This window comes from Equus caballus, chromosome 22 (genome assembly GCF_041296265.1).
Source record: "Equus caballus isolate H_3958 breed thoroughbred chromosome 22, TB-T2T, whole genome shotgun sequence".
In the NCBI taxonomy this organism is placed as follows: domain Eukaryota; kingdom Metazoa; phylum Chordata; class Mammalia; order Perissodactyla; family Equidae; genus Equus; species Equus caballus.
In genome coordinates this window covers 27,313,405-27,339,668 of record NC_091705.1, presented here as the reverse complement: position 1 = coordinate 27,339,668, position 26,264 = coordinate 27,313,405, and the positions used below count along the sequence as shown (strand labels likewise).

General features: G+C 45.8%; 1 protein-coding gene across 1 annotated transcript in view; it reads left to right on the top strand.

Moving 5' to 3' along the window:
* FER1L4 (fer-1 like family member 4) overlaps positions 1-26,227 on the top strand; it is a 41,800-nt gene extending 15,573 nt beyond the window's left edge. Inside the window, exons 21-44 of the mRNA XM_070248065.1 lie at positions 5,461-5,613; positions 6,996-7,149; positions 7,306-7,430; positions 7,863-7,997; positions 8,122-8,295; positions 8,744-8,860; positions 8,952-9,113; positions 11,369-11,564; positions 11,707-11,765; positions 11,854-11,985; positions 12,603-12,645; positions 12,738-12,838; positions 12,915-13,052; positions 13,157-13,273; positions 20,597-20,724; positions 20,923-21,093; positions 21,519-21,673; positions 22,260-22,420; positions 22,976-23,061; positions 24,281-24,379; positions 24,623-24,864; positions 25,339-25,619; positions 25,707-25,807; positions 25,909-26,227. Of these exons, the coding sequence (XP_070104166.1) occupies positions 5,461-5,613; positions 6,996-7,149; positions 7,306-7,430; positions 7,863-7,997; positions 8,122-8,295; positions 8,744-8,860; positions 8,952-9,113; positions 11,369-11,564; positions 11,707-11,765; positions 11,854-11,985; positions 12,603-12,645; positions 12,738-12,838; positions 12,915-13,052; positions 13,157-13,273; positions 20,597-20,724; positions 20,923-21,093; positions 21,519-21,673; positions 22,260-22,420; positions 22,976-23,061; positions 24,281-24,379; positions 24,623-24,864; positions 25,339-25,619; positions 25,707-25,807; positions 25,909-26,173 (3,495 nt within the window). The 3' untranslated portion in view covers positions 26,174-26,227. The remainder of the gene's footprint in view (positions 1-5,460; positions 5,614-6,995; positions 7,150-7,305; positions 7,431-7,862; positions 7,998-8,121; positions 8,296-8,743; positions 8,861-8,951; positions 9,114-11,368; positions 11,565-11,706; positions 11,766-11,853; positions 11,986-12,602; positions 12,646-12,737; positions 12,839-12,914; positions 13,053-13,156; positions 13,274-20,596; positions 20,725-20,922; positions 21,094-21,518; positions 21,674-22,259; positions 22,421-22,975; positions 23,062-24,280; positions 24,380-24,622; positions 24,865-25,338; positions 25,620-25,706; positions 25,808-25,908) is intronic.
* The last annotated feature ends 37 nt before the right edge of the window (positions 26,228-26,264 follow it).

The window sequence follows — 26,264 nt, the reverse complement described above, 5'->3', positions numbered from 1 at the left end:
CACGGGGCTGGCCCCACGTTGTTTGTTTTTTTGTTGTTGAGTTATATGAGTTCTTTATATATTTGGGAAATTAACCCCTTGTTGGGTATATGACTTGCAAATATTTTCTCCCAGCTAGTGGGTTATCTTTTCATTTTGTTCATAGTTTCCTTTGCCGTGCAGGAGCTTTTTAGTCTTATGTAGTCCCATTTGGTTTTTTTCTCTTTTGTTTCCCTTACCTGAGTAGACATGGTGTTCAAAAAGATATTGCTAAGACCAATGTCAAAGAGAGTACTGCTTATATTTTCTTCTAGGAGTATTATGGTTTCAGGTGTTACATTCAAGTCTTTAATCCATTTTGAGCTAATTTTTCCGTGTGGTGTAAGATAATGGTCTACTTTCATTCTTTTACGTGTGACTGTCCAGTTTTCCCAACATTGTTTTTAAAATTTTTAAAATTATTTATTTATTTTTTCTGAGGAAGATTAGCCATGAGCTAACATCTACTGCCAACTTCCTCTTTTTGTATGTGAGCCACCACCACAGCATGGCCACTGACAGATGAGTGGTGTAAGTCTGTGCCTGGGAACCACACCTGGGCTGCCAGAGTGGAGTGCATCAAATTTAATCACTAGGCCACTGGGGCTATCCCCTAATATCATTTATTGAAGAGACTTTCCTTTCTCCATTGATGTTCTTGGCTCCTTTGTTGAAGCTTAGCTGTCCATAGACGTGTGGTTTTATTTCTTGGCTTTCAATTCTATTCCATTGATTTGTGTGTTTGTTTTTGTGCCAGCACCATGCTGTTTTGATTACTCTAGCTTTGTAGTATATTTTGAAGTCAGGGATTATGATGTCTCCAGCTTTGTTCTTTTTCCTCAGGACTGCTTTGGTTATTCAGGGTCTTTTGTTATTCCATATAAATGTTAGGATTCTTTGTTCCATTTCTGTGAAGAAAGTCATTGGGATTCTGATTGGAATTGCATTGAATCTATAGATTGCTTTTGGTAGTATGGACATTTTAACTATGTTTGTTCTGCCAATCCATGAGCATGGGATATCTTTCCATTTCTTTATGTATTCTTTAATTTCTTTCAATAATGTCTTATAGTTTCAGTGTATAGGTCTTTCAACTCCTTGGTTAAATTTATTCCTAGATATTTTATTCTTTTTGTTGCGATTGTAAATGGGATTGTATTCTTTTTTTTTGTTTTCTTTGCTTTTTCTCCCCAAATCTCCCCAATACATAGTTGTGTATTTAGTTGTGGGTCCTTCTAGTTGTGGCATGTGGGACGCCTCCTCAGCGTGGCCCGATGAGCGGTGCCATGTCTGCGCCCAGGATCCGAACCAGCAAAACCCCAGGCCATCTAAGTGGAGCGTGCGAACTTAACCACTCAGACATGGGGCCAGCCCCAAGGGATTGTATTCTTGACTTCCCTTTCTGCTAGTTCATTTTTAATGTGTAGAATTGCAACTGATTTTTGTAAGTTGATTTTGTACCCTTCAACTTTGCTGTAGTTGTTAATTATTTCTAGCAGTTTCCTGGTGGATTCTTTAGGGTTTTCTATATATAGAATCATGTCATCTGCAAACAGTGAGAGTTTTACTTCTTCCTTTCCAATTTGGATCTGTTTCATTTCTTTTTCTTGCCTAATTGCTCTGGTCAAAACCTCCAGTAGTATGTTGAATAAGAGTGGCGAGGGTGGGCACCCTAGTCTTGTTCCTGTTCTCAGAGGGATGGTTTTCGGTTTTTCCCTGTTAAGTATGATATTGGCTGTGGGTTTGTCATATATGGCCTTTATTATGTTGAGTTACTTTCCTTCTATATCCATTTTATCAAGAGTTTTTATCATAAATGGATGTTGGGTCTTGCTGAATGCTTTCTCTGCATCAACTGAGATGATCATATGATTTTTATTCCTTGTTTTGTTAATGTGGTGTATCACATTGATTTGTGGATGTTAAACCATCTCTACGTCCCTGGTATAAATCCAGCTTGATCATGGTGTATGATCCTTTTAATATATTGTTGTATTTGATTTGCTAATATTTTGTTGAGGATATTTTCCTTGTGATGTCTTTGTCTGTCTTTGGTTATTAGTGTAATGCTGGCCTCATAGAATGAGTTAGGAAGTATTTCTTCCTTTTCTATTTTTTGGAAGAGTTTGAGAAGGATTGGTGTTAATTCTTCTTTAGATATTTGGTAGAATTCAGTAGTGAAGCCATCTGGTCCTGGACTTTTCTTTTCTTTTCTTTTTTTTTTTTGAGGAAGATTAGCCCTGAGCTAACATCTGCTGCCAATCCTCCTCTTTTCGCTGAGGAAGACTGGCCCTGAGCTAACATCTGTGCCCATCTTCCTCTACTTTCTGTGTGGGATGCCTGCCACAGCATGGCTTGCCAAGTGGTGCCATGTCTGAGCCCAGGGTCCGAACTGGCAAACCCTGGGCCACCGAAGCAGAATGTGTGAACTTAACCACTGCGCCACTGGGCTGGCTCATGAAGTTTTCTTTATTGGGAGGTTTTTCAATTACTGATTCAATCTCTTTACTTTTTATAGGTCTGTTGAGATTTTCTATTTTCTATTTCTTCTTGAGTTAGTTTAGATGATTTGTGTGTTTCTAGGAATTTGACCATTTTCTAGATAATCTAATTTGTTTTGTACAATTGTTCATTGTATTCTCTTATAATCCTTTTTGTTTTTGTAAGGTCGGTAGTAATATCCTCACTCTCCTTTCTGATTTTAGTTATTTGTTTTCTCTCTTGTGTTCTCTGTCGGTCTAGCTAAAGGTTTGTCAATTTTGCTGACTTTTCTTAAGAACCAACTTTTGGTTCCATTGATTCTCTCTATTGTTTTCTATTCTCTAGTTTATTTTTCTCCTTAATTTTAATCTATCTTAATCTATCTTTAATCTATCTTAATCTTTTCTGTTTATTGCTCTCTGTTATCTGTATAAGAAAACTTAGCCACCTTCAAGTCACAAAGATATTCTCCTATAAATAAAGATAGGAGAATAAAGAGATCTCTAGTCTCCTAAAAGCTTTATGGTTTTAGATTTTACGTTTAGGTCTTTGATTGCTTTCAGATTAATTTTTGTGTGTGGTGTGACATATGAGTCAAAGTTCTATTTCTAAAATATGGACATTGAAATATTCCAGTACCATTTGTTGAAAAGATTTTTTTTTTCCCATTGAAATGCTTTGGCTTTTTTTTTAACTTTTTTTAAAAAATTGGATAAATTTGACATGTAAGACTGTGTAAGTTTAAGGTGTACAAAGTGTTACTTTGATTCACTTATATATTGTAATATGTTTGCTGATGCTTTCTGGCTTTTTAATTGAAAACCAGAAGACTGTATGAGTCTTCTCTTGAATTTTTCATTTCAATCATTGCAATTTTCATTTCTGTAAGTTCTATTTTTTTCAAATCCACTATGTTATTTTTCACAATTCCTTATTTCCAGTAAGTATTTGTCAGGTTTGTCTTTTGTTTTGTTAAACACAGTACGCAGAGTTGTTTTTATAGTGTCAGATTATTCTAATAGTGGATTTGGAGGGGTTTGGTTTTGCCTCTCTTTCTGGTGGTACTCCCTCATGGTTATTTCCTTCTGTGCTTAGTTGCTTTAAACTGTGAGCCATTTATTATAGTTTCCTTTAAAAATTATTTATGGGAGTTCTTTGAGTCTTGAAATCAAGGTACATTCTTCCAGACAATATTTGTCTTTGCTTTCTGCCCTTGATTACATTAAACTAAGTTTTGATGTTTAGCAGCGCTCGGGCACTGTGAAGAAATCAGCTCGTGGTTATTCTTTTCAGGGACATTTTCCAGCTCCCACCGCTCCACTCAGCCAGGCGACTGTCCTCGTAGAGCCTGAGTGGGAGACAGAGGGGCAGCTTCAGCTATGGTTTATCCTTATCCTGAAGGCATAATTCTTTGGAATCCTGGATTTCAGGGGGCAGGGAGATGTCCTATTAGACTCCTGTCCTGAGCGGAATCTGAGCTCTTTATTTTATTTTTACACGCTGTTAGGACACGAGAAGCTCAGGTTGGCCAGGTTGGGCAAATGCCCTTGTGGCAAAAGTGGCTCAAATGCTCCGCTAACTTCTCTGGATTCCTATCTTCATTTAGAGCTTGGTCTGATAATTCTTTATCCTTGTTATCTCACCACTGCCTTTAGTAAAATATTTAAAAATATTTCGCCCAGCCTTTGTGGTTGTTTTTAGTGAGAGGTAGGTCTAAATTCCCAACTCATGCTGTTATTGGAATTTGAAGTCAGGCATGATGATTTTGAACACGGGAATGAGAGGGTCAGATTTGTGCTTTGGAGAGATCGATTCTAGCTATTGTTTGTTTGCTTACTCAATGATATTTGAAGTCCTACTATGTGCCAGGCTCTATATTAGGCCCTGGGGACCCAATTCCTGCCATGTTTCTTGCCCTTCGGGGCTTATGTTCTGGTGAGGGAGATAGACTATGCAGACTAAGAAAAATAATTATGATCTGTTGGAATTGCTAAGAAAGATTTACAGAAGTTAAGGGGGCAGGGAAGAACTTACTTACATAAGGTGGTCAAGCAAGACTTCTCTGCAGAGATGACATTTAAACTGCGACCCGGAGGATGGGAGGAAGCCAGCCATTCATGGTAGAGAATGGGTTGGAAGGGAAGACTGAAGGCAAGAAGACTGATTAGGAGACTGTACCAGTTATCTGGACAAGAGTGGACGGTCTTGAACCAGGGCAGTGAGAATGGAAGAGAAGGGGGGACATTGGCAGGATGTGGTGTTTGGATGTTGGCAGAGAAGGCTGACACCAGTGTAGGTATTTGGCTGATGGGCATGGGCATATGGTGGGGATTACTAGGGAAGGATCAGTTGGGGAGGAGGGAAAGGTAAAGAAGTCTGGTTGGCACGTGCTTCAACATGGTGAACCTCGAAGACATTATACTAAGTGAAAAAAACCAGTCACAAAAGAACAAATACTGCATGATTTCACTGATAGGAGGTACTCAGAGTAGTCAAATTCATAGAGACAGAAAGTGAAATAGTGGTTGTCAGGAGCTGGGAGGAGGTGGAAATGGGAAGTTAGTGTTTAATAGATACGGAGTATCAGTTTTGTAAGATGAAAGAAGTTCTGGAGGTGGATGATGGTGATGGTTGTATGACAATGTGAGTGCACTACTGAACTGTACACTTACAAATGTTTGAGATGGTAAATTTTATGTTATGTATGTTTTACCACAATTAAAAAAAAAAAGAAACCAGAAAAAAAGGAAAAATAAGAAGTCAGGTTGGACTTTGAGTCTGAGGTAGCCTGTGGGGAAGCAAGGGGAGAGATGTTCAGGAGACAGGTGGCCACCTGGATCTGGGGTTCAGGAGGAGGTAAGGGCTAGAGATGGATATTCGATCCTTCTATCCAGTGGAAGTTGTGGGAGTAGGTGGTTTCAGCTGCAGATCCACCTCTGTGACCCAGTTCTCTGCCCGCAGCCCCAGTCACCCCTCCCAGATGTGCTGGTCTGGATGCTCAGTGGGCAGCGCCGTGTGGCCTGGGCCCGGATCCCTGCCCAGGATGTGCTGTTCTCTGTGGTCGAAGAGGAACGGGGCCGGGACTGTGGGAAGATCCAGAGTCTTCTGCTTACAGTGAGGGGGGCCCCGGGGTCAGGGTGCTGGAGACTGGAGTGGAGTGAGGTTCATAGGGCATAGGGTGGCATTGGGGTGGAGGCCTGCAGTTCCCAGCAGAGGGTCCCCAAAATCTTTTTTTTTTGGTGAGGAGGTTGCCCTCAGCTAACATCTATTGCCAATCTTCCTCTTTTTGCTTGAAGGAGATTGTCTCTGAGCTAACATCTATGCCAATCTTCCTCTGTTTTGTGTGTTGGATGCCGCCACCACATGGCTTAATGAGCAGTGTATAGGTCTGTGCCTGGGATCCAAACCTGTAAACCCCAAGCTGCTGAAGCTGAATGCATGAACTTGACCATTATGCCACTGGGCTAGTGCCCTCAAAATTTTTTTAATTAAAAATTTATTTTGTTTTTTGGTAAGAAAGATTGTCCCTGAACTAACACCATTGCCAATCTTCCTCTTTTTTTTTTTTGCTTGAGGAAGAGAGGCCCTGAGCTAACATCCGTGCTCATCTTCCTCTTATATGTGGGATGCCTCCACAGCATGGCTTGATGAGCAGTATGTAGGTCTGCACCCAGGATCTGAACCCATGAACCCTGGGTCACCAAAGCAGAGTGTGTGAACTTAACCACTATGCCACCAAGCCAGCCCCTAATTAAAAATTTTTAATTAAAATTTTTAAAAATTTTGAATAAAAATTATTTTTAATTTTCCAATTTTAAAAAAAAATTTATGTGTTTTAATTTTTTAAAATCTTACAATTTTTTATTATTTTTAAATTATTATTTTTTAAAGTGTACCCAAACTCTTCAATTATCCAAAAAGCCAAAAGGAGATCATGCCTTTACCCAGATCAGCTTTGATGTGAGATAAACACCAAATTTTGTCAGTCCTGGGCCCACATTGGCCCTTTTGCTGACTGGGCTCTGACAGATGGGCAGGGTAATGAAAATGGGAGAGTGATTAATTAGTTCCTTATAAGTACAGCTGATTTGGAGGCAAACTATTTCTAAATGAGATGTCCCTGAAATAGACACCAACAGGGGTCTCTAGTGGGGAGAAGCTGTGGCCACTGGCATAGGGACAGGGAATCTAACTGTGTGGGGGATGAGGGCACAGAGGGGGTAAGTGTGGGGTATGGCAGTGCAGAGCTCAGAGTGTAGTTTTGGGGTATGGGGCTTGTGGTATAGGAAGTGACAGTGTTGGGACAGCAGGCAGAGGGAATGGAGTACTGGGCATGAAGTGGGGTGTAAGAGTGAGGGCCAGGAGTGCTCTCTGGACTGGGGAGCTGGGGTGTAGTCTAACGACAGAGAGAGTTGGGGCATGCCTTGGAGGAGTAGGGCTCTTGGTCTAGATGGGGTAATAAGAGGCGGCCCTAACATGCCTCCTCTCCACAACAGGCACCTGGGGCAGCCCCTGGTGAGGTCTCTGCCAAGCTGGAGCTCTTCCTGTGGCTGGGGCTGGGCAAGCAAGCCAAGGCCTGCACCTCAGAGCTCCCCCCGGACCTGCTGCCTGATCCCTCGGCTGGGCTGCCCCACAGTCTGTACCGGGACGGTGAGTGTGGCGGATGGGGAGGTGGGCCCAGGGCCAAGTTTGCTATTTGCCCAACGGGTGGGGCTAGATGCTCAGCTCGGGGTTTGGGGGGGTCTGGGGTGAGGGACTCCAGTTGTCCCCTGAGCAAACATGGTACCTTCCTTCCCCCGACCCCAGACTTCAGCTACTTCCAGCTCCGGGCTCACTTGTACCAGGCCCGAGGTGTGTTGGCAGCAGATGACAGTGGACTCTCGGATCCCTTTGCTCGAGTCCTCATCTCTACCCAGTGCCAGACCACCCGGGTGAGGGCTGGGTTGAGATGTGGGTGGAGGGGCACTGGGAGACAAGATGTGGTGGGGGCTGAGCTTTTCCCCAGGCCCTAACTCTCTCTTTCTGCCCTGGATTTTCAACACAGGCTATTTGGATCGGACTGCCCTGATTTGGGGGTGAGGGGGGAGAGGTAGAACTGGAAGGTCTTAGAGCTGAGGAGTTGTTTTCTGGGGTTGACTTTAGGACTAATTTTGAGAGTGGCAGATGACAGTGAGGACAGACCAAGGCTAGGAGGGCAGGTGCCAACACTGATCTGAAGGGTGCTTTCATCTTCATCACATTCCTGCTCCTTTTGTGACAGTTATTTGAAGTATTACTTTAGGGCAGGGGTACTTCCCTGGGATGTGTGTTGAGAGCCTTCTTCTGACACCTGCCATTGCTTCCTCCCCTGCACGACCCCCAAGGTCCTGGAGCAGACTCTGAGCCCCCTGTGGGATGAGCTCTTGGTGTTTGATCAGTTGATCGTGGACGGGAGGAGGGAGCACCTGCAGGAGGAGCCTCCATTGGTGGTTGTCAATGTCTTTGACCACAATAAGTTTGTGAGTGTGGCCTGGGCCCCGCCCGGGTTCTCACCCCCGAGCACCCCCACTCCTTGTCTTGATGTCCCCTCCCTTGGTTCCTGAACCTCTTCTACTTTTGTCTTCATTGCCCGGCTCCCCACAGGGGCCCCATGTGTTCCTGGGCAGGGCACTGGCCGCGCCGAGGGTAAAGCTGATAGAGGACCCTTACCAACGCCCTGAGCTGCAGTTCTTCCCCCTGAGGAAGGGGCCCCAGGCAGCTGGAGAGCTCATCGCCACATTTGAACTCATTGAACTGGACTACAGTGGCCGGCTTGAGGTCAGAGTGCCGTGGCCTAGCTGGCACGGGCTGTGGACCCCTCTTGTTATTCTATCAGGTCATCCAACCCCAGGGAATGTAGAATATGGGCATGTCCCACGTAGACCCCTCTAAGTCTATTACCCCCAGAGAATGCAGGCTGTAGATCTGTCCTGGGATCACCTCATCGGACCTCCTGACTCCAGGGAACACTAGAAGTAGACATGCCCTGGGTTTACCTCCAATCCCAGAGAGTCTAGGCTGTGGGTTGATCCTCATGCCTCAGACACTCACCCTCCCCTCCTGTACATGGCTGTTTCCTGAGACACCCCTCTGCCACCAATCTAGCCTTGTCTGATTCCTCTGGATTTATATTTTACCAGCAGCTCTCCACATCCCTTCCCTGAGACCAGGCTTTCCTTCCTTTGGCCTGATTCCTTTTTGGCCTCTGTTCTCTTGTCACCTGCAGCCCTCAGTGCCCAGTGATGTGGAGCCCCAGAACCTGACGCCCCTGGCTGAGCCCCTCTCTGGACGCCTGTCCCTGCCCCCTCACGTGCGCCCGGTGCTCAGGGACTTCCGTGTTGAGGTAGCCCTGGGCACTCACATTCCCCGTCTCCCCCACCTCAGTGCCCCTCTGTCAGGTGCAGCCTCCTGAATCTCCTACTTCCCGACCCCAGGTGCTGTTCTGGGGTCTCAGGGGCCTTGGTCGTGTGCATCTCTTCGAGGTGGAGCAGCCCCAGGTTGTGCTGGAGGTGGCCGGGCGACGTGTGGAGTCCGAGGTCCTGGCCAGTTACCGTGAGAGCCCCAATTTCACCGAGCTCGTCAAGCACCTGACAGTGGTGAGGGCATGGGCTAGGGGGCAAGAAATGTTGGGCTGAGAAGTGAAAGAGGGCAGTGGGATGGCAAATTCCCGCCGGTTATCTTAGATTAATCCAGGGGTCAGCAAACTTTCTCTAAAGGGCCAGTTAGTAAATATTTTAGGCTTGGTGGGCCATACGGTCTTGACTTTGCCATTGTGGCATGTAAACATCCATAGACAAGAAGTATATGTATGAGTATGCTGTGTTCCAATAAAACTTTATTTGCAGTGGGCCGCATTTGGTTTGCAGGCTATAAGCTTGCTGATTCCTGGATGGATCCATAAACTGGTGGTGCTCTCTTGGCTCTACTGAATGAGTGAATTAGCCAGGTATCATGAAGTATGAGTCTGAAGTGATCTACCTAGTCTCTGAGATACCAGGGACTGAGAAGAAAAATACATTCTTTGCATAAATTATAATTATTACAGCATGGACTTTGGAGTCAGATTCTGACAATGCCACTTAGGAGCTCGTCAAATCACTTGTCTTATTTGAGCTTTAGTTTGCTTTAGTTTTGTTTGTAGAAGGAAGTAACAGGTACCAAAGAAAAAAGGTTGAAGGAAATATATCAAATGGCTCCTTGCAGGAGTGCTATGAGGAGGCAATGAGAGAAAGAATCTTGGTGAAAGGACTTTGTAAGCTGAAGAATGCTGTGCCCGTGTGAGGGGGTGACTGGGACAAAGCACAGTGGTTCCAGACTGCAAGGGGGCAACAAACAATAACAAAAACAACAACAAACAACAAAATAAACTAACATTATTTGTATTATTCAAACTTCCCTAAAAAAAGCCTCACTGGTGATTTTCTATCTAGCTGTTCTATCCGTTACTGAGAATATGGTACTGAAGTCGCCAACTATTGTTAAATTGTTTGCTTCTCCCTTTATTTTTGTCACTTTTTACTTCTTGTATTTTGAGGTTCTGTTGTTAGGTGCGTATATGTTTATAATTGTTGTAGCTTCCTATGAATTGATCTGTTTATCCTTATAAAATGACCCTCTTTATCTCTAGTAAAATTTTTTGCCTTAAAGTCTATTTTGTCTGATCATATAGCTATTCCAGTTCTCTGCCGTTACTGTTTGCATGACATATCTTTTCCCCATCCTTTTACTTTCAACCTACACGTGTCTTACTAAAGAGTATCTCTTAGACAGCATGTAGTTGCTTCTTTGCTTAAATTTTATCCAGTTGACAATCTCTGCCTTTGTTTGAAGTTTAATACAGTCACATTTGATGTTATTTTTTATATGGTTGGATTTACATCTGCCATTTTGCTATTTGTTTTCTACATGTCTCACATATATTTGTTTTTTTTTTTGAGGAAGATTAGCCCTGAGCTAACATCTGCTGCCAATCCTCCTCTTTTTGCTGAGGAAGACTGGCCCTGAGCTAACATCCATGCCCATCTTCCTCCACTTTATATGTGGGTGCCACAGCATGGCTTGATAAGTGTTGCATAGGTCTGTGTCCGGGATCTGAACCAGTGAACCCCGGGCAGTGGAAGCAGAGCACATGAACCCAACCGCTACGCCACCAGGCTAGCCCCTCTATGTCTCATATATTTTTTGTTCCTTCTTTATTGCCTTCTTTTTTATCAAGTAGATGTTTATTAGTGTACTACTTTAATTCCTTTGTTGATTTTTACTTAGGAGTTGCTCTAGGGTTTACAACATGCATATTGATTTTTTACAATTTACTTCAGATTAATACTTAATTTAGTTCTAGTAAAATAGATAAGCTTTTCTCCATTATAGCTCCATTCCTTCCTTCTTCCGTTCAGCTATAATTGTTGTAGATATGTAAAATAAACCCAACAATACAGTAGTATAATTATTGTTTTTTTCCCCTTAGAATCCATTGATAGATATAGAATTCCTAGGTTCAAAAGCATACATATTTTTATGTTTCTAAATCTATATTAGCAAACTGAGCATTGGTTCTTTACATAATAATAATAACCACCACCAATTCATGTTTCTGATAGTACTTCATAGGCTCCAAAGTACTTTTGTCTCTATTTTGTCATTTGATACTTACAACAATCTTTCCAATCCAGGATTGTGTCCCTTTTTAGCTGGGAAACAGGCTCAAAAGGCAATGATTTACCAGAGATAATACAAGGGGGCTGTGGGCTTAGAATGCAATTTGGCTGTGTTGTTTTCCCATCTGTCTCTGCTGCTGCTCCTCCCTCCTCCCCAGTCCTCAGAGACACAGATCCTCTCTCCCCACCCCCAGGACTTGCCGGAACAGCCTTACCTGCAGCCCCCACTCAGCATCCTGGTGATTGAGCGCCGAGCCTTTGGCCGCACAGTGCTTGTGGGTTCCCACATTGTTCCTCACATGTTGCGGTTCACACTCCGTGGTCATGAGGATCCCCCTGAGGAGGAAGGAGAGGAGGAGGCAGGGGACTTCGTGCCTAAGGGACCTCAAGGTAAGGGGCCTTCCCCTTAGGGGCCACCAGACAGAGGTCCCTCTGGTTCCTGGCTGAGATGGTTCCAGGGGACTCTCTAGTGGGTCATGAGTCTGACTTCTACTTGTTTGACCTCCTCATCATGTCATTTACCTCCTCCCAGGACAGAAGTCCCTGGATCCCTTCTTGGCTAAAACAAGTTTACCCAAAAGGCTTCTGAAGGTGATGGGGGGTGGGGGATGCGTGGAGAAGGGGCTGGCAGGACTTGGGGTGGCGCTGGGTTAGGGGTGCTAAGTTCTCTCTCCCTCAGGCTCCTCTGAAGAAGGTACCCCTGGGAGGCCTCCTGAATCAAGGGACAGAGCTGGAGGAGGACATCCCAGATCCCGAGGAGCTCGACTGGTGGTCCAAGTACTATGCATCGCTGCAGGAGCTCCAGGGGCAGGTGGGGGCAGAACAGGGTAAATGGCAAGAAGAAGGAGCTCATCAAACATGGAGCTCTACAGTTTTCCAGAGCGCTTCATTACAGTCATCTTTTCTCATCTTCACAAGAATTCTAGAAGCTGGGGATCACTAGCTCCATTATCTAAGCTGTGTTGCTCAACAGAAATATCATGTGAGCTACGTATGTAATTCTAACTTTTTTAGTAGCCACATTTAAAAAAAAAGTAAAAGGAAACAGGTGAAATTGATTTTAATAATATGTTTTATTTAACAGAATATGTCAAAATATCATTTCAACAAGTAACTATTATAAAAATTAATAATAGTATATTTTACATTCTTATTTAATACTAAAGTCTTAAAAAATCTGGTGTGTGTTTTACACTTACAGCACATGCCAATTTAGACTAGCCACATTTCAAGTGCTCAATAGTGACATGTAGCTGGTGGTTACTGTCTTGGACAGTGTAGGACTGGATGATAAACTGAAGCTTTGAAAATGCAAGTGGCTTACCCAGCTGGAACTTGAACTAAAGTTTCCCAACTCCCTATCCTGGAAAAGGTGGATTAAGGAGGTGACGGGTGGGGAAGAATCTCTGATCTGCCCTTTGATTTCAGACCAACTTTGATGAGGATGAAATGGATGATCCTGGGGATTCAGGTAAGAGATTTGGCTTTCTTGCTCGTCCTCCTTCTGTCTCCTTCCCTCCCCCACACCAGTATTCCTAACTGAGGCATTTCCACTGTTCCCAGATGGGGTCAACCTCGTTTCTGTGGATGGGGAAGCCCAAGACCAGGGTGAGGGTGAAGTCAAAGGCTCCATGTCCCAGAAAAAATCAATCGCCACCCTGAAGGTGACTGGGTGTTGGGGAGGGGGGATTCTGCTTGGATTCTGGACATCGGGCTGTCACTGAGGGCCTTGCCTTTCAGATTTACAACAGGTCCTTGGAGGAAGAGTTTAACCACTTCGAAGATTGGCTGAACGTGTTTCCCCTGTACCGAGGGCAAGCGGGCAATGATGGAGATGGAGAGGAGGAAGGGTCTGGACACCTTGTGGGCAAGTTCAAGGTGTGTTTGGGGAAGGAGGAGGGAACCAGGGAGCACAGGTGAGGATGCAGGTGGAAGATTCTCTTACCGGGGCCTTTACTGCCCTCCTTCATCCTCACCTCCAGGGCTCCTTCCTCATCTACCCTGAATCAGAGGCAATGTCGTTCTCTGAGCCCCAGATCTCCCGGGGGATCCCACAGAACCGGCCCATCAAGCTCCTGGTCAGAGTTTATGTTGTAAAGGTGAGCATCTGTCACTTCTGCATGCCTTCAACTCCAGCCAAGGTAATGTACACGAAACCTATAGGCTGAAAGATTTGGAAGGAACCTCAGGGATCAGAGTCCAGCTTCTTCATTTTTCAGGTGGGAAATCTTAGGCACAAAGTTAAGTGACTCCCCAGGCTTACAAAACTTGCTCATGGCAGAACCAGAATTTAGAGCATAGGTCTCCTGACCCCTTGTTCATAGTTCTAGTCCCATAGAAGGGGGAGTATAATTCCAGGAAGAGCACAGCTCTGAACGTCAAGCTTCACAATGGCTTGTCATCAAACGTGTTGGTACATGTCCTTCCATTGCTGCAGTTTTCATATGGTGCTCAGCAGGGCCCTGAAGTTTCCTTAAAGGCATCTCAGGAAATGAGGGGAATGAGTGGGTTGCTGCCCCTTTACTCCCAGAAACAGAACAGATGCTGTACTTTTATCTGGTTTAAATATAGGGATTCTGACTAAGATATAATTTAAAGAAGCATTCTGAGGCACTGTTCTACCATAATTTAAGCATCTTCATGCATAAATTAGATAGTAGGAGTCATCTTGACCTTCTGCTTCTGGCAATATTGCAGACTAGATCATCTGAAATAACTTCCTGATATATTACATCTAGAAATGCTAGATAAACAATCTTTTAAACAAATGCCAAGCTCATAAGAAAGGGAATTACCAGAGGGCCAAAATGAGGAGGCAGCAGGAATCCCTGAACAAGTCCTGAAGCTCAGATTATCTTGAGAGGATTTGTCCATCCCTGGACCCCTAGCCTTGGCTTCTAATAGCCTATCCAGGGTTGGAGACACAACCAAGACCCTTGCATGAAGCAGCACCCAGGAAGGGCTCTGTTCTCATGAAAAGTGGGCAAGAGGAAGCCCACCCACTGGGAAAGGAGCCTGTAAAGTAAGTGGTCTGTCTCAGCCTCTGTTCCAATTCGGGAAAATAGAAAAAAAGGTCTTCTTTGAGAATATATTATTAGAATTTTGCCCTCACATTGATTTAACACTTGAATTTATATTATCTGCTTAGTCTAGAAAACTCAAAGCTGAGAGATTGTCTTAAAGTGGTCCCAAATCAGGCTTCACAGATTCCATAGATTTAGATAACCCCAAATTACAAAATATATAAGAAAACAATTGATCAGGAAAAATTGTCAGAAAAAACAACACAAAGGAGAATTAGACTTCTAAGGGCTTCAGATGTTAGAATTTTCAAATATTAGAAATGTAAAACAACTATTAAAATATTTCACAAGTAGAAAACAAGAGGCTATCAAAAATGACTGGGCAGTTTTGAAAATAATCACATACAATTTCTAAAAATGGAAGACCATTAAAATAAAATCTTATTAAATGCCCATACATAGCAGAACAGTATAACAGAGTACTATGCAACTGTCAAAAAGAATGAGGAAGATCTCTATGAAATGATATGGAGTGATTTCCAGGACATAGTAATAAAATGAAAAAAGCAAAGTGCAAAAGAGTATCTATAGTGTGTATGCTACTTCCATGTGAGAAAGAAGAAGATATAAGAAAATACATGTTTGCTCCTTTGTGCCCCAGAAATATCGGAAGGATAAACTAGAAACTAAAGAAGCTGGTTACCTAAAGAGAGGAATGGTAAAGGGGTGGAAACAGGGAGAATGAGATCAAGGTAGCATTCAAATAGTACATAATAGTGTCTCCCATAAGCCAGGCATGAAGCTGAGAGCTGCTACCCTGGAATTAACAAGCTAATTCTAAAATTTCTATGGAAGAGCAAAGCGCCAACAATAGCCAAGACAATTTGGAAGAACGATGTAGGGAGACAAGAATTATTACAAAGCTATAGTAATTAAGACAGTGTAGTTTGGGCATAGGAATAGATAAATAGGCCAATGGGACAGGGTAGGAACTTAAAACAGACCCAGACATAGATGGAAATTTTTACCAGAGTTGGCACTGCAGAGCAGTGGGGGGAAAGATGGCAACAGGGTAGAAATTTAACAAAACAGACCCAGGCGCCGGCCCATGGCCAAGTGGTTAAGTTTGCACGCTCTGCTTCAGTGGTGCAGGGTTTCACTGGTTTGGATCCTGGGTGCGGACAGAGCACTGCTCATCAGGCCACGCTGAGGCAGTGTCCCACATGCCACAACTAGAAGGACCCACAACTAGAATATATAACTATGTACTAGCAGGCTTTGGGGAGAAGAAGGAAAAATAAAATCTTTAAAAAAAACAGACCCAGGGGCCAGCCCGGTGGCACAGCGGTTAAGTGCACACGTTCTGCTTCGGCTGCCCCAGGTTCGCCGGTTCAGATCCCAGGTGCGGACATGGCACCGCTCATCAAGCCATGCTGTGGTAGGCATCCCACACATAAAGTAGAGGAAGATGGGTACAGATGTTAGCTCAGGGCCAGTCTTCCTCAGCAAAAAGAGGAGGATTGGCAGCAGATGTTAGCTAAGGGTTAATCTTCCTCAAAAGAAAAAAACCAGACCCAGACTTAGATGGAAATTTATACCAGAGTTCGCACTGCAGATTAGTTGGGGGTGGGGAATGGGACTGTTCTAGAAGTGGTCCCATGAAAATTTCTTACCCATGTGGAAAAAAAATAAAATTAAACTCCTAATTTACAGCATTCACATAAAAATCCAGCAAAATAAAATATTTGATTATAACGAGCAAAACTGTAAGCTAATATTAAAATATCTTTATGATCTTGGGTGGGGGGAAGTTTTCTTAATATGCAAAAGAGTACAAACCATAAATTAGGAAACAAATGATACATGTGACTACACTGAGATTAAACTTCTGGGCATCCATAAACTTTAAAATAAGTGACAAGACTGGACACAGACAGGAGTAAGGTGTTTGCCCTATGCCTAATCAATTTACGGTTAGTGTCTGCAATATGCGTAATAACTCCTACAAACCTATAAGAAGCAGACAAAAAAGAAAAGAAAAATTGAGAAAAAATATGAAAAGGCAATTGACCAAAGAAGAAACTCCAATGGCCAATAAACATATAAAAAATCCTAAACTTTAATAGTAATCAGGACATGCAAATAATTGAAATCGTGAGAAAGCAATTTCCTCCTTTCAACTGGCAAGATTAGCAGTGCTACCGGATGGGGTCTGGGGAGGCTGTGGAGTTCCACGCAGTGCTGGTGGGAAGGTGTGTGAGTTTTCTGTGGCCGCTATAACAAATGACCGCAAACTCAGTGACTTCCACAGCACAGATCTATTGTCTTAGAGTTGTGAAGGGCAGAAGTCCAAAACAGGTCTTACTGGGCTAAAATCAAGGTGTTGGCCGGCTGCATTCCTTCTAGAGGCTCTTGGGGAGAACTGTTTCCTTGTCTTTTTGACCTTCTAGAGGCAGCCTGTGTGTCTTGGCTCATGGCCTCTTCCTTCATCTTCAAAGCCAGCATGGCGGCATCTTCAAATCTCTGACTCTCCTGTCTCCCTCTTTCACTTATAAGGACGTTTGTGATTACACTGGGCTCACCTGGATAATCTAGGACAATCTCTCCATCTCATCTCCATCTCCATCTCTTGATTTAATCGCATCTGCAAAGTCCCTTTTGCCGTGTAAGGTAACATATCCATAAACTCAGGGGATGAGTCCTTGGACATCTTGCAGGGGGCGGTGGAGGGGGAGAGGGTGCACAATATTCTGCCTGCCACAGAATGTAAATTACTATAACAACTTTAGAGAACAATTTGGCAATATTTAAAAAGATGAAAGATTCTCATAGCCAATACCCAGTAAGTATACTTCTAGAAATAATCTTCGAGAAATTCTTACATGTATGTATAAGCAAACAGATAAGAATTGCTCTTTCCAGTATTATTTGTAATAATAAAAAATTTAGAAATAACCTAAAGTGTTAGTGTTCCTAAATAGGAGAGAGAGAGGGTGTCAGTCATATAACAAATACTACAGTTAAATGGATAAAACTGCAGCAAGATGTATCCACAAGGATAAAGCTCCCAACATAAATTTGGATGAAGTAAGCAAGTTGGATGATTCTCAGTTTGTGGAAGATGGCTCCAACAGAGGATTTCGCCTTCCTCTTCTTGAAAATCATCCCAAAACAAAGAGAACAAACAAAAATCCGGCTTCCAATTATGAAATCAGAGCATTTAAACTGCAAACCACAGGAAGGCTGGAAGAGTGTCTGAGAGCTGTGCAGATGAAGTAGTGTGCACAAGAGAGCGGGGAGAGGACATCACTCAGCAGAGCTCAGGGTTAACCCAGTCTGTGTCTCAAGGTGGCAGGGCCCACCCCGAGGGTTAAAGCTTGCACCGCTCACCAAAAGCTAAAAATGCTGGGGAAAATTTTTAAAACATCTTTCATAAAGATATGTTATAAAACTGGGGAAAAAAATCTTTTAAATGCAATGCTGAGCTTCCAAGAAAGTAAGTGATTTTGGGCAGGACCCGAAGTAAAAGCAGGAGCTATTTTAAAGTGTACCCAGGATTTTCTTTGTGGCCATGTATGGTGAGGCTAACAGATCAGGAGACCATTGTCATTGAAAGGACAGTCTGTTGTTTGTTTCAGTTCTCAAGAGGAGGGGGGATGCTGCACCGTGCAGAGCCACACAGGGAAGCACCAGGGTCAGTCAGGAGGCAGAAGGAGCGAGGGGCCTGTGAGGGGCAGAGCCCTTATTGTGGTTCCTGCAGGAAAGACAAGGCAGGGTAAGCAGGCTTAGGATTGGTTAGTTTGAATAATTCCTGTGGGTTCTGGCGTACAGGGACTATTCCCTGTCTCTAGTTGTCTGGTACCTGGCCCTGGGGTGATCAGGGCAGAGGAATATTACTTCCTGGAGAATAAGAGCCAAATAGAGGAGGTTCAGAGCATGGGCTCTGGATTGGTTGTTTGTATATAAAACAGGTGCATTGTTCACTAACTCTAGGATTAGCTAGCCCTGGGAAGGGCAGTCTCTCCAGGATCAGTAAAGCCCCAATCTGGATACCAGAGTATCCAGAATAAAGAAAATAAGCAGATAGAGTTAACATAGGAACCTTGGGAGATAAGTGAGTGCTTTCACAGTTACTGCTGACCCTGGAGACCTCAGCGTTCCCATAGATGGCTGACAGGCAATGGGGACAGAAGATAAAGCCCAGGGGAGGAGTGTGACTGGAAGACCTCACGTAAAGCGGAGCCCCACAAGGCTAAACCCTCGGCATAAGGATGAACAAGAACAGGAACTTGTAAGACAGAAGGGGACACCAAGGAAACTTGCCTGTCTGAAACTTGGCACTGGTTATAGGGGACAAATTTCCCCTAAGCATCCATGACCACAGGCCAGCTCTAGTGCAGTTCTGGGCCTGAGTTCCTACCATCTCTGTGAGCCCCAAACCTCAACTGGAGGATTTCATTTAAAGTGGTTGCAGGTTGGTACTTTGCCCAGGAAGCTGGGCAGAAGCAAAAGCAAGCCCTTCCTGGCGGAGAGCACCTGCAGGCTGGGCCCTCAGGATGAGATTAACTTAGTGTGAGTCCAGATAAAAAGTACCCAATTACAAAGAAACAAGCCGCTGTGAATAAGAATAGCAAAAATAACAGCAGATTCACACCCCCAGGGTCGTTGATATTGGAATGACTAGAGAACATAAAATAACTATATATGAAATGTTTGAAGAGATAAAAGAATACATTTAAAATGCACAAGAAACAAGAGACTATTAAAAGTAAAGAGCAGGCCTGGCCCCGTGGCACAGCGGTTAATTGTCCACGTTCTGCTTGGTGGCCCGGGGTTCGCTGGTTCGGATCCCGGGTGCGGACAAGGCACCGCTCATTAAGCCATGCTGTGGCAGGTGTCCCACATATAAAGTAGAGGAAGATGGGCACGGATGTTAGCTCAGGGCCAGTCTTCCTCAGCAAAAAGAGGAGGATTGGCAGCAGTTAGCTCAGGCCTAATCTTCCTCGGAAAAAATAAAAAAAAATAAATAAAAAATAATAAAAGTAAAGAGCAAATTTGAAGAACCAGATGGAATTTTTAGAAATTAAAAGTGTAATATTTCAAATTAAAAACTCAATGGTGGAGCAAAAGGTTTGAACAGTCACTTTACAAAAGAAAATATACATAAAGCCAATAAGCATATGGCAAGATGCTCAAAATGCTTAGTCATCAGGGAAATGCAAATTAAAACATGAGCTACAATTTCAAATACACTAGAATGACTAAAATAATAAAGACTGACAATACCAAGTGTTAGTAAACGTGTAGAGCAACTGGAACTCTCATATGTTGCAGGAAGGGGTGTAAAAAACACTAAAAGTATATTGCTGTATATAAATTATACTTCAATAATTTATATATGTTATGTATTTACTAAATTATATAGTTATCAAAACAGAAAAAATGTAATATATACAGTTTAAAAAACATGCAAACTGGTGCTGTCTATTGCTGAGGGATGCATATATATGTAGTAAAAGTACTTTTACCTTTTTTGTGAGTGATAAACCCCAAGTAAAGCTTCTGGCTACTTCAGGGATGGAAAGGGAATTAAATCAGGTAAGGGGTTCAGAGGGCTTCCATTTGTTGGTAGTGTTTTATTTAACAAGCTGGGCATATATGCACATTGTGTGATTCTTTTATTTAGTTAAAATACTCTTGATTAAAAAAGTAACAGATGCTCATTGTAAAAAATAAAAGTCAAACTATACAGAAAGTTATGAATTGGATAGTAAAGCTCTTATACATCTTTCCACAAATTTTCAGTGTTTCATTATATTTTTCATTATGCCTATTTGCATTTCTTATGTATTTCATAATACATTTAAAAGAAAATAAAAGTCATCTTGTCCAGTCTCTCAGTTAACTCATTGTGGTTATCACTCACAAAAAAGGTAAAAGTACTTTTACTACATATATATGCATCCCTCAGCAATAGACAGCACCAGTTTGCATGTTTTTTAAACTGTATATATTACATTTTTTCTGTTTTGATAACTATATAATTTAGTAAATACATAACATATATAAATTATTGAAGTATAATTTATATACAGCAATATACTTTTAGTGTTTTTTACACCCCTTCCTGCAACATATGAGAGTTCCAGTTGCTCTACACGTTTACTAACACTTGGTATTGTCAGTCTTTATTATTTTAGTCATTCTAGTGTATTTGAAATTGTAGCTCATGTTTTAATTTGCATTTCCCTGATGACTAAGCATTTTGAGCATCTTGCCATATGCTTATTGGCTTGGTAACTTCCTGCTTACACTTAATCTGAGATTAGGTCCAGCAAGCGTAACCTTGGGTCATGACAATGACACTTCTCTCAGTTCCACCCCATACGGTCCCCCTAGGCTACCAACCTGGCTCCCGCGGACCCCAACGGCAAAGCAGACCCCTACGTGGTGGTGAGCGCTGGCCAGGAGCGTCAGGACTCCAAGGAGCGCTACATCCCTAAGCAGCTGAACCCCATCTTTGGAGAGTGAGGCTGGGCCCCGGGCTTGGGAATGGGGAGTGACTTTATCATCTGACCCTGTGGCCCACAGGCTGCCACTCAGGCAGCTGGCGTGGTGATGGTGGGAGAATGGTCAGAGGCTGCTGAGACCCCTGACACCCCTACCCCCACAAGACCGCCTCCTAGGGCATAGAGGTGGCCTCAGCTATTCTTCCTCCTGGCCAGGGTCCTGGAGCTCAGCATCTCTCTCCCTGCTGAACCGGAGCTGACAGTGGCTGTGTTTGATCATGACCTTGTGGGTTCTGACGACCTCATCGGGGAGACCCACATTGATCTGGAAAATCGATTCTACAGCCACCACAGGGCAAACTGTGGGCTGGCCTCCCAGTATGACGTGTGAGTCTGACAGGCCTTCAGGAGCCATTCTGAGTCTGACCAAAGATGTTCAAGTTCACATTCCCATTGGTGTTTCTAGATTCTCTGATTTCACAGAAGGGGACCCCGTGACTAAGACGTTAGAGCTTTAGTGGTCGAGACCTGGGCTTTGGAGTTGGAATTATGTAGCTCATAAGTCACTTGACCCCTCTGAGCCTCAGTTTCCTCATCTGCAAAATGAAAGTAATAATATCAGTATCTCCTTCATAGGAGCACCTGGCATACATCTTTGATTTTCATGGGTACCATAAGCAAGGATTAATCTGTCTTCCACTGGAGTTATGAATCTGGATCCCACGTCTTCAAGGGTCCCCATCCCTACCCCTGTGGCCAGTTGTGTCCATATGCCAGCCCCAGCAGAGGCATCTTCCTTTTTTTGCCCGCAGGGACGGGTACAATGCCTGGCGTGATGCATTCCGGCCTTCGCAGATCCTGGCGGGTCTGTGCCAACGCTGTGGCCTCCCCAGTCCTGAATATCGAGCCGGGGCTGTCAAGGTGGGCAGCAAAGTCTTTCTGACATCGCCTGAGACCATGCTGCCAGGTACCAGCCCCTCTCTGTTGGACAGTCCAGAGGGAGCAAGGTGATAGAACAAGGTACAGGGGCCCCCTGGTGCCCAGTCTAGTGTGCTCCCAAAAGAGCCCCCTCCTTCTGCAAGCAGAGGGAGTGAGTTTGGCCGAGTAAGGACGAGCTTCTTGGATGGTGGGGAGAAAATGGTCTTTGTTGGTGAGTGTGAAATCCCCAAAAGCCAAAGTGGACCCTCAGAACCCTAGCTAATTGAATTCCCAGAACACAGATTGGCCCATAGGGGATACCATACAACAGGATGTGGCTGCAGAATTGAGCTCATGCCTCATAAATGGCTGGTGATCTGTCTCTAAACAGGGTCTGTGTAAAGGCCACAGCCCCTCCAATACCGCTGTCCCCCTCACTGCTGGCTTTTCGCTGGCAAAAGTTGTTACAGCAGCATCCTCCCACTTTCTGTGCATTGTGCACTTGCCATCCTGCCCACGGGCTTTGTCTAACGCAGCGGCTGCCTCCACTTAGAGCTTCTGTTGAGGGGTGTGAGGAAGAAGGGAGGAGGCCTGGGGACTCTGTGGAACCCACACTCACACACCTTTTGTTGCAGGTGGGGGGTGCCCCAAGGTGGCAAGTGAGGTCTCTGAGGAGGCCCAGGCTCTGCTGGTGCTGCAGCGCTGGCAGGAGATGCCAGAGCTTGGGATCCAGCTGGTACCAGAGCACGTAGAAACACGACCCCTCTACCATCCCCGCAGCCCGGGGCTGCTGCAGGTGAAGGAGGGCTCAGCAATCAACCCCAGAACCCCAGGACTCCCACTTGGTCCTGGACCCTGGGGCCCCAGGATGCCCTTTCCCCAAGACCTCCACCTGGGCACCACTCTGCCACTTCTGATTCTGGCTTCTGATCCTGGTCCCCAGTATCCCCACTCCAGTCTTGGACCTCTATCCTGGACCCCACCCCCCCACCCCCAACTCTGGTCCTGCAGGATCCCCACCCACTCTGGGCCACCAAGGCTCAGACCTAGCGCTCCCAACCTGACCTCTACCCCAGGTCCCTAGGATCTGGACATTGGGAACACCAGATCTTACTTTTGATCTCAACCTTCCACTTCTGGGGCCTCATCCCTGAACCCCTAACCTAACCTCAACCCTGGAACCCTCACTTCAGATTCTACCCTCATCTTCATCTCCTAGGATCTGCCCGACTGTGCACTCTTGACCCCAGCTCTTCTCTCTACCTGGGGCAAGGCATAGTCACTGGCTGCAGGGCTGTCGTGGGAGGTGGGGACCCCAGCAAGACCCTTCAGCCTCTTCCTGTGTCCCCAGGGATCACTTCACATGTGGATTGACATCTTCCCTCGGGATGTGCCTGCTCCACCCCCGGTTGACATCAAGCCTCGGCAGCCAGTCAGGTGAGAGAGAGTCCTGCCCTCTCCTCCCATGGGGTGGGTGTATCTTGGACTGCCCTATGAGGGCCCTTCTGAAAACCGAAGCCCTCAGTAAAGCAGGCAGAGGCTACTGAACTAGGCTTTTCAGTTAGGAGAGCCCTTAAATTCCCTTTTTTTCATAAGCCATTGTGAGTTTGGTGTCTGTCACTTGCACCTGAAAGGGTTCAAATACCAATACACCCCCTTCCTACCTGAGCTAGTCTGAGTGGAGTTCTATGTGGGGTGTATGTACTTCAGATGTCAGCAATCTGTCATTTTCTACCTCTGGGCTCTGCTTTCCTTGGTGTCACTCTCAAGCAGGCTTTTGCAGTCCGGAGGCAAGGTGCCTTTTAATGGTGCTGGGCTTACATCTTACCAACTAGACTACTTGAGTAGAAAAATAAACACCTCTTTCCTAGTTAGAGCAAAAGTCTCAGGGCTGACTCTCATTGGACCAGCTTGGGTTGAATGCTGATCCCTGAACCAAACATTGTGGTCAGGGGGCTGTAATATGCTGATTGGCCAGTCCTAGGTGATATCCTAGGTGATGTACCCACCTCTGCAGCCAGGTAGGGGTGGGTCTGCCCCACCAGAATCACACAGATTGTCAGTAGTGGGCATGGGGGTAGGGGTCACCAACAGAAAATCAGGGTGCTGTCAACAAATGAGGGGAAATTGATGCAAGAGAAAACCAGAGATATCCAGGAAGCTCATGACAGTCAAGGACAGGGCTATTTGGGGTAGGATCAAGAATGTTGCAGCCCCTCCTTCTGTCCCTGAGGAGCATGTGCTGTCATCACCACTCTGTCGCTCCTTCACCCACTTCTCTCTGCAGACTGGCTTTCTCTCTTTTGTACCCTAAAACTTCAGCTTGCACCTCACTTTGGCTTGCAGTGCCTCCAACTCTGCTTCTGTTGATACACAACTCGACCTTTCAGGGTTCTGATTCCAAATTTATGGGGGAGAGAAACTTGTTGGCCCAACTTGGGTCAGCAGACCATTCCTGGTGCCATCCGCTGTGGCTAGGGGAGTCGGTGATACCTGGGGCTGTCCCTTTAAGGGAACACAGATGTCCTGATCACCCAGCTGGTATCGGGTGCTCAGTGAATGTCAGTGGCCCTGGCCGGGGTCCTTCCCGCTTCCTGCAGCCCCTCTCAGGACCCCTCTCATGAGTCTAAAAACCCTCTCCCAATACATCCCCCAGCTACGAGCTCAGAGTCATTATCTGGAACACGGAAGATGTGGTTCTGGATGATGTGAACCCGCTCACTGGAGAGATGTCAAGTGACATCTACGTGAAAAGGTAGGCCTGCAGGTGGGGCTGGGCCGATGGCTGTAGACTGAGGTGAGATAGCAAACAGGGGCTTATTAGGCCCTTGCGCTGAGCCAGAGCCCTGTCCCCTAGGCCCTCTCTTGTGCCTGGAGCTGGGGGAAGGGACTGGCATGCTGGGTGAGCCAAGGGGAAGCTGGGTGAGGAGCCGAGTTCTGGGTTTGGTCCCAGCACTGCTGCCCACCCCCTCCACCTGCACCTTTCCCCTGGCTCCAGCTGGGTGAAGGGGCTGGAGCACGACAAGCAGGAGACAGACGTCCACTTCAACTCTCTGACTGGGGAGGGGAACTTCAACTGGCGCTTCGTATTCCGCTTCGACTACCTGCCCACGGAGCGGGAGGTGAGCGTCCGGCGCAAGCCCGGACCCTTCGCCCTGGAGGAGGCTGAGTTCCGGCAGCCGGCTGTGCTGGTCCTGCAGGTCTGGGACTATGACCGCATCTCCGCCAACGACTTCCTTGGTACTGCTTAGCCTTCTTCCTACCTCAACCCCTAGCCCCAATTACTGCCCTCATTGCCCCTGCCCCCCTGGCCCTACCCCACTGGCCTGAGGTTCTCTTCTCGAACCCAACACTGAAACCTGGGTTTCAGACCCTAGGTCACTAACCCTTGTGTTCTGGCCTAATTACTGAATTTATTCAGCCCTGAGCACCATAACCTCCATTCCCATCCAAAGTCCCCGACTCAATCCTCTGATTTGACCTGAGCCAGGTCACTCTGGACTCTTGACTCCATGGCCCGTGGACCCTGCTTTGGCAATCTGGTCCGGTCCTTGGCCCTGTTTCATCAGGGTCTGACAGCTGCTGACGTTTGGGCTGTGGTGTGTGGTCCATAGCTGTCTGATACCCTGACTGTGTCCTGCTGTGCCGCCTCCTCCCCCTTGGCCCAGATACACCTTGATCTCCTGCCTAACCCGGAGAGCTCTGGACTTGCAGGTTCCCTGGAGCTGCAGCTACCAGACATGGTGCGTGGGGCCCAGGGCCCCGAGCTCTGCTCTGTGCGGCTGGCCCAGGACGGGACCGGGCCGAGGTGCAATCTGTTTCGCACCCGGCGCTTGCGGGGCTGGTGGCCTGTAGTGAAGCTGCGGGAGCCGGAGGATGAGGAGCGGGAGCAGCGGGAGGCGCAGGCTGGCAAGAAGAGGCGGAGGAAGAGGAGGAAGGGCCGGCCAGAAGACTTAGAATTTTCAGACTCTGGCGGCAACATGTACATCCTCACGGTGGGTGCAGCCAGGGCAGGGACGGGCCAGCGGAGGGCCAGGCCTGAGCCCGCCCAAGAGCTTCGCTTCTGTTTCCCCCTTTTCTAGGGGAAAGTGGAGGCAGAATTTGAGCTGCTGACTGTGGAGGAGGCAGAGAAACGGCCAGTGGGGAAGGGGCGGAAGGAGCCTGAGCCCTTAGAGAAGCCCAAGTGAGTTGGGGGGCACAGGAGTCCAGGCCAGGGCTGAGGAAAGGGAGCTGGGGGCGGCCCAGGGGCTTCCTCATCATTCTGACGCCACCTTCCCCACACAGCCGCCCCAAAACCTCGTTCAACTGGTTTGTGAACCCACTGAAGACCTTTGTCTTCTTCATCTTACGCCGGTACTGGCGCATCCTGGTGCTGCTGCTGCTGCTGGCCTTGATCACCATCTTCCTCCTCCTCGTCTTCTACACCATGCCTGGCCAGATCAGCCAGGTCATCTTCCGCCCCCTCCACCAACCCCGTGACACTGACCTTGGACACTCATCCCATAATGCCAACCCCTCAACTCCCACTCCTGGCCGTCCTTCCCACTAATATGAGCTATCCGACTTCACTGCTTGCTTTGAGTAAACCTTATCATGCATCCACTCTGATGCCTAAATATGTGCTGCTCAGAATAACCCCA